Here is a 12,139-nt window from a genome sequence, read left to right as displayed (position 1 = left end):
GTGCATGAGTGAGTGTATGAGTGTGTGCATGAGTGTGTGTATGAGTGTGTGTATGAGTGTATAAGTGTGTGTATGAGTGTGTGTATGAGTGTATAAGTGTGTGTATGAGTGTGTGTATAAGTGTATGTATGAGTGTGTGCATGAGTGTGTGTATGAGTGTATGTGTGAGTGTATGTATGTATGTATGAGTGTGTGTATGAGTGTATGTATGAGTGTGTGTATGAGTGTGTGCATGAGTGTGTGTATGAGTGTATGTATAAGTGTATGAGTGTGTGTGTGTATGATTGTGTGTATGAGTGTGTGTATGAGTGTATGACTGTGTATGAGTGTATGACTGTGTATGAGTGTATGTATGAGTTTATGTATGAGTATGTGCATGCGTGTGTGCATGAGTGTGTGTATGAGTGTATGTGTGAGTGTATGTATGAGTGTGTGTATGAGTGTATGTATGAGTGTGTGCATGAGTGTATGTATGAGTGTGTGTATGAGTGTATGAATGTATGAGTGTATGTATGAGTGTGTGTATGAGTGTATGTATGAGTGTATGTATGAGTGTATGTATGAGTGTATGTATGAGTGTGTGTATGAGTGTATGTATGAGTGTATGTATGAGTGTATGCAGACAGATGCTCTTCTCTTCTTTCTTCTCATCATCTCGTCTGTTTAGTCAACAGAACTCAATGGGCCCCCGAAAGTCACAGGTCGACACCAGGCCAAATATAGAGAGCCATAAAGCCTCTTAGGAGAGAACCTTCTTACGATTCCCTTTCCGTGAACAGCATCTGCAAATAGACCACACAAAGATCCTTAAGCCAAAATCCCTCCCAGGTATTTAATTCTGAATGAGTAATTACTGGGTGTGTCAGTGTGTCTTTGGTCTGCGGGTACGTGTGGTGTAGTCGCTCATCACACCCTGGCTTTGGAGCGAGTCGCACACTCACACCGACACGCACACTCAGAAATACACTGCACCGAGCAAGGGAACCGCTGAAGAACCCAGTCGCGTAGGGGGGACAGATCAGACGAAGCCGCCAAGATGTGTGACATGGGGGGATTGGATAACCTGGTGGCCAACACAGCCTACCTGAAAGCCCAGGGTGGCGACGACAAGGAGATGAAGAAGCGTCGCCGAAGTCTATCATTACCCAAGCCCGAGCAGTGTGCCGCCATCCGGGAAACTGTGGATAACAACTTTGAGTCGCTTTGCGAGAGGCAGCCGATCGGCAAGAAGTTCTTCCGGCAGTTCCTGACTTCTACCCCAGAGTACATCAATGCCGCTGAGTACCTGGACGAGCTGAATGACTGGGATCTGGCGGAAGGCGCTGACAAGGACAAGCAGAGGACGAACATGATGAACAAGTTCTGCAACGCCGCCTCCAAGAACTTCCTGACATACCTCACTGGGGAGGTAGCCGACAAGTGCAAGGCAGTGACGGACAAGGACTTTGATGAAGTGATGAATGTTAAGGTGAAGGAAGCCACACGGGAGTTTCTGAAAGGCAAACCGTTCACGGATTACCAAACTAGCCCCTTCTTTGACAAATTTCTGCAGTGGAAGGAGTACGAGAAGCAGCCCATCAGTGATAAAACCTTCTATGAGTTCAGAACTCTGGGCAAGGGAGGTTTCGGAGAGGTAAGCATGCAACCAATACAGCAGCAAGATGTCTTGGCAACATGTGCAAAATGACTACGTGTCAGTAATATGTATCGGCAATATTATCTATTTAATGAATATGTAAAACCTTTGTGATCACAGGACAATGCACAAAATAGCTAGGCACAAAATAAAGAATTAATCCTATGTAGTCTTTCCCATGGTTTCACTGATGCACAGTGTCTATTAGTACACAATACACCTCAGTTAGTCTTTGCAAAGAACTAATCTATCTCTCTAAAAGTTGACCCACAGTTCTTAGCTCTTAATCAGTTTCATCCCACCTTACTCCTCTATGCATACTTTCAAGCTTGTATCATTATCGAGTTGTTCCGAAAGATGAGAATTGTCTAAAAACCAAATGTCTCCCTGTTAGAGCACTGGGGCAGTATCAAAGCTTAGTGTCATGAGGTGGCATTTATACAACCCTTAGGGAACTTTGCTGAGGTATTCAGGAGTCCTCCTAACCCATGGCCTCCCTCTGTCCAGGTATGTGCCGTACAGGTGAAAAACACAGGCCAGATGTACGCCTCCAAGAAGCTGTGCAAGAAACGCCTGAAGAAGAAACATGGGGAGAAGATGGCCCTACTGGAGAAGCAGATCCTGGAAAAGGTCAACAGCCTGTTCCTTGTCAACCTGGCCTACGCCTACGACAACAAGACCCATCTGTGCCTTGTCATGACCCTGATGAATGGCGGTGACCTCAGGTACCACATCTATTACGTCAGTGAGAAGACCAAGGGTATCGAGATGCCACGCATCATCTACTACACAGCGCAGATCTGCACAGGCATCCTTCATCTGCATGAAATGGATATCATATACCGTGATATGAAGCCAGAGAACGTGCTGCTGGACAGCTTTGGCCAGTGCCGACTCTCTGATCTGGGTCTGGCCGTGGAGCTGCCCGCTGGAAAGACCATCTCCCAGAAGGTAAGCCTGTTGAAGTTGGATTTTCAAGAACTTGTAGTTGACTGTGACAATGGGAAACTATCAAAAGTCGGTAGCAGTAGGGATGGTGGAGAATGAGTATGAAGAGATGATGAGAATGTCATGACAATGAAGGCAATAAGACAGAGAGTTGATGACCTGAAAGGTTCCTTTATGATTGCGATCTGATAGCAAGCTTGCAGAATTGACCTTTTCAACATAGTGTGACAATTTGAATGGTTAAAAGTGTCTGTGGCATTTGCAAGGGCCTTCTGATGAATTGTCAATGATGTGTTACTGACAGCAACAGCTTGAGGTTAAAAGTCAGGCTGGAGTGTTTATATCTGAGCAGAAGCGACATGCTATGTCTCACTAAAAGGATGAGCAGTAAATTAATATGGGAGGGAGTGGGTGAGTTTATGATTAGACCATGGTATTGTCAAATCAAATCAAATTGTATTTCTCGCATGCTTCGTAAACAACAGGTGTAGACTAACAATGAAATGCTTACTGACGAGTCCTTCCCAAACAATGCAGAGAGAAAAATAGAACAATTATAGAAACAAATTATATCATGGGGAATAAATACACAATGAGCAAATAATACTTATATACAGGGTACCAGTACCGAGTCGATGTGCATGGATACGAGGTAATTGAGGTAGATATGTACATACAGTGAGTGTACAAAACATTAAGGACACCTGCTCTTTCCATGACAGACTGACCAGGTGAATCCAGGTGAAAGCTATGATCCCTTATTGGTGTCACTTGTTAAATCCACGTCAATCAGTGTGGATGAAGGGGAGGAGACAAGTTAAAGAAGGATTTTTAAGCCTTGAGACAATTGAGACATGTATTATGCTCAACATTTTCCTGTGTGTATCAAGAATGGTCCACCACCTAAAGGACAACCAACCAACTAGACACAACTGTGGGAAGCATTGGAGTCAACATGGGCCTGCATACCTGTGGAATGCTTTCAACACCTTGTAGAGTATATGCCTCGACGAATGGAAGCTGTTCTGAGGGCAAAAAGGTGTTGGGGGGGTGCAACTAAATTTTAGGAAGGTGTCCTTAATGTTTTGTACACTCAGTGTATAGGAAGGGGTAAAGTGACTAGGCAACAGGATAGATAATAAACAGTAGCAGCAGCATATGTGAAAAGAGTTATAAAGGTATATGCAGATAGTCTGGGTAGCTACACTACATGACCAAAAGTATGTGCACAACTGCTCGTCAAACATCTCATTCCAAAATCATGGGCATTAATATGGATTTGGTCCCCCTTTTCCTGCTATAACAGCCTCCACTCTTCTGAGAAGACTTTCCACTAGATGTTGGAACATTGCTGCGGGGACTTGCGTCCATTCAGCCACAAAAGCATTAGTGAGGTCGGGCACTGATGTTGGGCGATTAGGCTTGGCTCAAAGTCGGCGTTCCAATTCAACCCAAAGGTGTTCGATGGGGTTGAGGTCAGGGCTCTGTGAAGGCCAGTCAAGTTCTTCTACACCGATGTTGACAAACCATTTCTGTATGGACCTCGCTTTGTGCACAGGGGCATTGTCATGATGAAACAGGAAAAGGCCTTCCCCAAACTGTTGCCACAAAGTTGGAAGCACAAAATCATCTAGAATGTCATTGTATACTGTTGCGTTAAGATTTCCCTTCACTGGAACTAAGGGGCCTAGTCCGAACCATGAAAAACAGCCGCAGACCATTATTCCACCTCAACCAAACTTTACAGTTGGCACTATGCATTGGGGCAGGTAGCGTTCTCCTGGCATCCGCCAAACCCAGATTCGTCACTCCAGAGTCCAATGGCGGCGAGTATTACAGCACTCAAGCCGACGCTTGGCATTGCACATGGTGATCTTAGGCTTGTGTGCGGCTGGTCGGCCATGGAAACCCATTTCATGACGCTCCCGACGAACAGTTCTTGTGCTGACGTTGCTTCCAGAGGCAGTTTGGAACTCGGTAGTGTTGCAACCGAGGACAGACGATTTTTACGCGCTATGTGCTTCAGCACTCGGCGGTCCCGTTCTGTGAGCTTGTGTGGCCTACCACTTCGCGGCTGAGCCGTTGTTGCTCCTAGACGTTTCCACTTCACAGTAACAGCACTTACAGTTAACCTGGGCAGCTCTAGCAGGGCAGAAATTTGACGAACTGACTTGTTGGAAAGGTGCCATCCTATGACGGTGACACGTTGAAAGTCACTGAGCTCTTCAGTAAGGCCAATCTACTGCTAACGTTTGTCTATGGAGATTGCATGGCGGTGTGCTCGATTTTATACACCTGTCAGCAACGGGTGTGGCTGAAATAGCCGAATCCACTCATTTGAAGGTGTGTCCACATACTTTTGTATATATAGTGTATTTGGTTAACTATTTAGCAGTCTTTATGGCTTAGGGGTAGAAGCTGTTCAGGGTCCTGTTGGTTCCAGACTTGGTGCATCGGTACCGCTTGCCGTGCGGTAGCAGAGAGAACAGTCTATGACTTGGATGGCTGGAATCTTTGCCCATTTTTCTCCCTGCCTAGGATGAGCTATTAGATGATGGGGCTAAAGTTGTTTTCCCTGGAAATGGAGTCCTGCCAGGGTTAGGGTTGGTAACTTTTGACCCCATTTATATACTCTCTGGACCCTCTCTCTGTCTCTGATTACTGGATCATTCAGGATCTGTCGAAGAGGAGACTCTACTTTCATTATATAATCAATTTGATCCTTAGTGGTTATTATAGCCCAGACAGTTATAGGATGAACATTTTGGGGGCTGAGTGACTGCGTTGAAAGTAGAGTTGGGGGTTTGGTTGGGTTGGGTGGGGAGTGTGTCAAGGGGTGTCCTCTTGTAACCCCCTGAACTCTACAGTGAAAAGATTCTGGGATTGTTTGTGTACATGTCTGTACATGCTGTCCAGCCCCTCAACTCTTTGGATACTGCCTAAACTTATCTATAGCACCTTTGTGCTTTAAAAATATTTTTTAAAAATAAAAATTTAAAGATAAGAAAGATTTATGTAGCCTTTTGAGAATGTAGAATGGTCAAAGGGCTCTATGTAGGGTGCCTGGATGAATAAATTGGGCCAACCAAAAACAACCTAACCAATCAAAGACACAGCACAGGCGTTTGCAAGTCAAAGAACAACAAAAACAGATAGTTTAGAAGCAACTCTTTTGGTTAAGTCAACCATTTTACTCAGAGTAGACAAGGCTAATTATGTTAATTGTTAGAATTGTGTTGTTACCTGGGAGTTTAACTGATACTTGATGAAAGATGCATATTTGGAAGACTTTTGCCTGTGCTAGTTCCTAAGATGCTGTGTGTACGTGTATCAATCATGTGAATCAGACTACCATTAGCTTTCCTGTAAAATGATTAGTCACAGAGTTTTACAGATTGGGTCATCTCTGCAGGCCAATAGTGAGTCTCACTCATTGTGGCAAAGAGTAAGTTGCAGGCTCTATAGAAGCCCAGTAAGCTCATTATCCAGTGCTCTTCTCTGGTCCTCCTTTTGCAGACCAGAGAGCTGTGGCTAACCCCCCAGAGGTTTGGCTGGCTTTGGCCTTCTAAGCCTCTTACTTAGCAGGCATTACACAAATCTGTTCCCTGATCAGACTGGCAAAATCAGGTAAACCATACGTACAGTTTGTGTGTATTAATGAATGTATATTTAGCAGTGTCATTTCTTGACTATGCAGTGTATTAGTGAGCCCAATAAAATAATTTTGCCTGTGGGGTTTAGGTTCAATTGAGTTTAGCTAACACTTGAGGACATATTATGGACATATGCATTCTCCTTAACTGTATGCATATTAAGTCTCATGTAAAAGCATAAATATCCACATTGTTGGGCTGTTTTAAAGTGATTAAGACTTACATTTTACTATTAAAAGTTTAAAAGATCATGCAGAGTACCCTAAGTACTCAATGGAGTAAGCAAGGTGACCTCTCCCTTGTCCATTGCCCTTGGTCAAGTAATTAGAGGACAACGTTTTCCCCAGCTGTTTGGCCAATGTCCACACTGCGTCAAGGCTGGACCAATCAGGTGTTTGGAGGGCTTTGATTTGACCAATCACAGGAGTATTCCATAGCTGTCCTTGAATCAATTTAAGTCCTCATCGTGTCACACGTGCTGTCCATGTGGAAGACAGCTCCAATGATCTGCCAATGAAATGAAAAATCCAATGCAATCCATGTTTTGGAGAGGTGCTTTCAACGTGCTTAGCATTTAAGCCCAGGGTCACTAGTCAACTGAAGGATGGGAGTGGCAAGTCCATTCCTCTTAGATAAGTGTACAAGGAGAAACCTGGCAAGCAGGCCTGCTTAAGCTCATGTAGAATAAAAGCTAATAGACACCTGATTCCAGTCAGCCAAGGTGAAAAGCCCTTGAAATCATGCTAAAGATTACATTTATAGGGCTGTGGTAGCAAGCACACTTTGAAGGTATCATCCTCTACAGCAGGGTTCCCCAACTGGTGGCCCACAGGCCGAATTTGGCCCACGGGTGGTTTTATTTGACCCCCCCAAGTTTTCGAAGCAAAAATAAATAAATAATTTGTATTTTATTTTCATTGTTGGCCATAAAAGACTGTAAAAACACCAGGAAATCAGCTCCAAGTGATTTTAATAGAGAGATACATGTGATCATATACAAATGTAAGCAAGGTTTGAAATTATTTTGTTTTAGTCAAATATTATATCTGGATTATTGCCCCCTGACCAGCGGCTCAAGAAAAAATCGTCCCGCGGCTGAATCTAGTTGATGATCCCTTCTCTACAGTACAAGACCACTGGTCTCATCATTCTCAACAGGATGTATTACTCCTCACATTTGTAATGCTATGATTGTGCATTGTTATCCATATAGATGTGTGTGTGTGTGTGTGTGTGTGTAGAAAATGTGCCAAACTAAAACTAAAACGGATATTTCAATCATACCGTACGATGATGAATTGTCCTCTTATTGTCTCCTTCATCTTTCTCCCCTTCTCCTTGAATCTCTCTCCTACATCCCCTACCCCGTCCCAGGCTGGAACCGGAGCGTACATGGCCCCTGAGATCCTACAGGATGTTCCCTACAGGACGTCAGTGGACTGGTGGGCCCTGGGGTGCAGCATCTACGAGATGGTGGCTGCCTACACCCCATTCAAGGGTCCCGAATCCGGAAAGCAGAAGGTGGAGAAGGAGGAGGTGCAGCGTCGCATCATCAACGATGAACCCCCGTGGGAGCACAAGAACTTCGACGCGCCCACCAAGGCCATCATCCAGGAGTTCCTTAAGAAGAAGACTGATGAACGCCTGGGCTGCAAGTAAGAGCATCGGTCCGTCCAGGCTACGACTAATATTTGCAATAATAACAATTCTCTATTTTCTACTGATGTTGTCATTTATGAAGAAACAGCCCAATCAAGTCAGGTAGCTCACCATTGCTGGCAAAATAGCATTTTGGCTAGCTGGCTAGCTTGATGGCAAGGGTTGTGGTCAATTCCTTTTCAATTCCAGACAATTTCCAGTTCCAAATGTTCCTTATTGAAAAGCATTGCAGATAATTGGAATTGGAATTTCAGTGTATTTCCTGAATTGACAGGAATTGATATGGAATTGATCCCAACCCTGTTGATGGCTAACATGCTAGCATGTTGATACAACATAGATTTTCAACTCAGTTGTCAGTCAACTACCTACATTACAATTGATCAAGGCAGTATCAAGACTATCCAATGCACTCTGCAAACAACTAGTCAACTATGTAGTAAGCCTAGTTAGTCTCCACCTGCCAGTATGATCCTCATGCGGAAATGTCAAAATTCTGTCCTCCACAGGGGAGGAGGCGAGGACCCCCGAAAACATGAGTGGTTCAAGGCCATCAACTTCCCTCGTCTGGAGGCTGGTTTGATCGACCCCCCTTGGGTGCCCAAGCCCAACGTGGTCTACGCCAAGGACACTGGCGACATTGCTGAGTTCTCTGAGATCAAGGGCATTGTGTTCGATGCCAACGATGAGAAGTTCTTCAAGGAGATTGGCACGGGAGCCGTGGCCATTCCATGGCAACAGGAGATGATCGAAACGGGACTGTTTGACGAGCTCAACGACCCCAACAGGAAAGAGTCTGCTGGGGGGGGTGACGACGAGGGAAAGTCTGGCACATGCACGCTGCTGTGAGCAACCAAAATTGCCACATATATACACCAGTATATGGCACCAACACATCAACTGATTCACTAAAATTACAACTACAAAAAATTACACACAAAAATAATTATACAAGGGAGGAGAGCAGCAGGAGAGAGAGAGATGAGGTATTCTTCCCTGGAACTGGTTGGTTACAATTGATTTTAGTAGCCAAATGTTCCCTGAGCTGCAGAGCAAATAGGAGGGTAAAAGGAGGCTTTACCAAGAATAGTATTGTATCTTCAGATTGCAGCTACTCCCAGATGTTTCACATGATGTAGTAGTACCCTCCTGGCCAACAGGGGTCGCTAAAAGTAAAATATAACAAATTCATATTGTGGATACAAAAATATGATATGATTCATGGATAGCCCTCAAACCTAGGCAAGGAATATGGTTGGGATCTCGTTCTTGATTACGATGCATTAATTGAATTTGATACAGCCACGTTTTTTTTTCGCTCCCCCCACCCCGCTACATTCCTTTTGCCTCTCTAAAGGCAGAGGTGATATATTTTTTTGTCAATGTCTCTATGGACACATCACCTTATTACAAATTTCACCAGGAAGCAATCAAAAGCAAATAAACAATCATTTCTACCAACAGAAGTTATTTCAAATGATATGTGGCAGAGGTAATGTTTACTTACCTACAGTGACTCTTCACCTTTAAACCCAGTGAAGTCAATCACTAGATTTCCAAGAAGGTGGACTTTACAGTCCAGCATCTAGTTTTATTTTCAGAATGGGTTGTATATGAATAAAAATATGTATATCTATGCACTGAGAGGGGAGAAATCCACAGATTATGTGCTAGTCAGGACTGGATGAATGCTCAACTCTTGTGGTTGGGAAGGTTCTATGCCCTGGTTCGTCAGGAGAGAGGAATGTAGAGAAAAGCCAGTTGGACTCTATATTCGAAAGTTGAACATTGAGAGGAGTTGGGCTAGGCCGACAATGTGTTCTTGTACAAGGAATATCTATTCAGCCCCTCCATAATCTTCCCTGAGGTATGTGTGCGCAACTTTAACTGGAAAATTGCTTCCATTGATGAGATTTGTCTGACGTTCGACAAATCTAGCTAGCTAGCTTTGGAAACTTTGAACCAAAAAATAATCACAGTTCCCTTCTGTCTTGTCTCAAGACTTATTTCATATAACTTTAAATTGACAAACTTTCTAGATCTTGACCAGTGTTATGTTTTTACAGTAAATATGTAAATTATACTGTGAATATAAATATGATAAATATACTTGTAAATATAATATGAGATGAAAACATTACATATGCTACTGTAGGAATGTCAGACATTTACCAGGGACTCGCTTGAATCTTGAATGATTTGAATAAAAAAAGAGATGTCTTTTACAGCTTGTGTTTTTTTTTACTACTTCCTGTGGTACTTCACTATTGTACTTGTGTGTTCTTGTGTAACAGCACTTCTCATTCATTTCGCTCAAAGTGCTGCATTGGGAATCAAACAGCTGAACATAAGATTTAAGCGCTACCCCTCATGAACTTGGACAAAAGATCCCCTTGTTCTAAGAGACTCAAAGTCCCACAATGTCCATCTGTAGCCCCTACATGTTACATATATAACCCGGGGGAAAGCACTGCAGCAGTCTTGAGTGAAACCCAAAAATATTGACTGCATTAATCCCATTAGGTAGAGATCACAAGCAGGCAGATTTCAGCGTGCTACTCTTAGCTGATAAGATGATAATCAGCCTTACCCCCAGCATACTTAAAAACCCCTAGAGTCGATGTCTGCCCCCAGCTGACATTTAAATTAGCATAATAGAAACATCCCCATCAAAATCTGTTTGTTTAAGCTAGATATCTGTTTTTTGCATGGGCTGCAAAAATCCAAAAATGTGCAATCCACCGCATCCGCCGACAGGGGCCTTCCTCATCTGTGGTGGAAGGTAGCAGAGCTACAGTAGGGTTTGTCAGACCAGGAGACATCCCGAAAATCGGTCTTCTCACAAAAATGTCTGTAGCGTCTGAACGGTTAAATCAACCTCTAATCTCCCAGGACATAAAGGGAAGCCTCAGGAGGATAGATGCATTACAAAATGGCGTTTAGCTACTGAACAAGATAGGTGGGGAAAATAGAGCTCAAACCTGAGAGATTATTAGTCATGTTTGTTTAGGCGACCAAATCAATAGACTACTGGAGAGGGAGTAAGCACAGGGTGAAAGAGACGTGGAAAAGGAAAGAAAGAGTGGGAGAGAGGAGGCAGAGCAAGAGATGTATAAAGAGAAAACAGTGTGTTTTTTAATCCGTTTTTGAGTGAAACAGAATGGGCGGAGGGGACATCCCTGACATTTGCCCCAGTGCGGCATTTCTCTCCCTTGCTGCAGAGACGATGTTCCAAGGGTAGGGCTTAAGGGCCGTTAAGGGAGTGACGAAGGTAGAAGAAGCTACTCGAGCTAAAAGCAGAGAGATTATCTGTTAAGGAGTGGGACTCAGGTATTGACAGCTATTGGAGGTGAAGGACAGTGCCACAAACTGTTGGATCCTAGAGTTCAACATACTATAGCCATAGCCTGTCGCAGGGATTTTCCTGATTTATTAGAAATTCTAGCTTTTCTGATCATGACATTATCCTCCAAGATTGAAATTGACTTATTCCCAAACCAGTATCCTATTTTTCCTGATGTTCTATGTCTAATCACATCCCTGCATCAGCCCTTGAACATAGGCCTATTATATAAGGAGTGTAATACCTTGGCTAAACATGTAGCTAATAAAGATAGCAAGTGCTGGTTTATGTGTAATGTTCTGAACATATTAGTCTGCTCCAACAGTGTCACAATGACTGAAATCAATAGCAAGCAAGAGAGAAACATTATACTTCTCTCAGCAAGCAAGCCCCTTCAATTAATGTATTCCTCTATATCACAGTTTTTTAAGGTAAATTACTTGTGGTAATCAAAGTAATTAGCTAATTGCCAACCAAGCTACTTTAATTGAAGCTGATGCATATGATCTACTACTCATGAAAATGGGTGCTTGAACCCAATTATTGCCCGAGAGCAAACGATTTGGCTAATACTATGCTAGATATCACCACTGGGTGGCACCATCGCAAAGGGGATGTTACAGCAAGCAAGGAAGGACTCTTCAGTCGACGGATCTCTGCCTTAATGCTGCTGCCCTCTTGTGGCTAAAGTAGAATATCACATGTTATTTGCTCCTGGACAATCAATAAATAACCACACTTAAGAGGACCACAGCTTAGTTTTCTCCCCTGCCCCCCCCCTCCCACCAAATCACCTTTTAATCCACAATTGTTGCACAGGTCTTAAGGCATCCTACAGATGAAGTTGTTCCTTCAAGATGTAGGTTCCATTTCAGACTGTATAAACATAGCTTTGAATAT

The 12,139-nt window shown here is 43.4% G+C and overlaps 1 protein-coding gene across 1 annotated transcript; it reads left to right on the top strand.

Annotated features, from left to right (window-relative positions):
- The first annotated feature begins 577 nt into the window (after positions 1–577).
- On the top strand, positions 578–12,017 carry LOC121534934 (rhodopsin kinase grk7a-like). Its single transcript, XM_041841559.2, has 4 exons — positions 578–1,633; positions 2,144–2,587; positions 7,612–7,892; positions 8,406–12,017. Exons 1-4 carry the CDS (start codon positions 1,037–1,039, stop codon positions 8,743–8,745), a joined length of 1,662 nt encoding a protein of 553 aa, XP_041697493.1. The 5' UTR covers positions 578–1,036; the 3' UTR covers positions 8,746–12,017.
- Positions 12,018–12,139: the final 122 nt, after the last annotated feature.

The sequence above is a fragment of the Coregonus clupeaformis genome, chromosome 21 (genome assembly GCF_020615455.1).
Source record: "Coregonus clupeaformis isolate EN_2021a chromosome 21, ASM2061545v1, whole genome shotgun sequence".
Lineage (NCBI taxonomy): Eukaryota > Metazoa > Chordata > Actinopteri > Salmoniformes > Salmonidae > Coregonus > Coregonus clupeaformis.
The sequence above is the reverse complement of the archived record's forward strand: the minus strand, read 5'-3'. Positions and strand labels throughout refer to the sequence as shown.

Coding starts and splice junctions, on each gene's coding strand:
- LOC121534934 (XM_041841559.2), top strand. CDS start 1,037: ATGTGTGACATGGGGGGATTGGATAACCTGGTGGCCAACACAGCCTAC. Junction 1,634..2,143: donor GCAAGGGAGGTTTCGGAGAG/GTAAGCATGCAA, acceptor CCCTCTGTCCAG/GTATGTGCCGTACAGGTGAA. Junction 7,893..8,405: donor GATGAACGCCTGGGCTGCAA/GTAAGAGCATCG, acceptor TGTCCTCCACAG/GGGAGGAGGCGAGGACCCCC.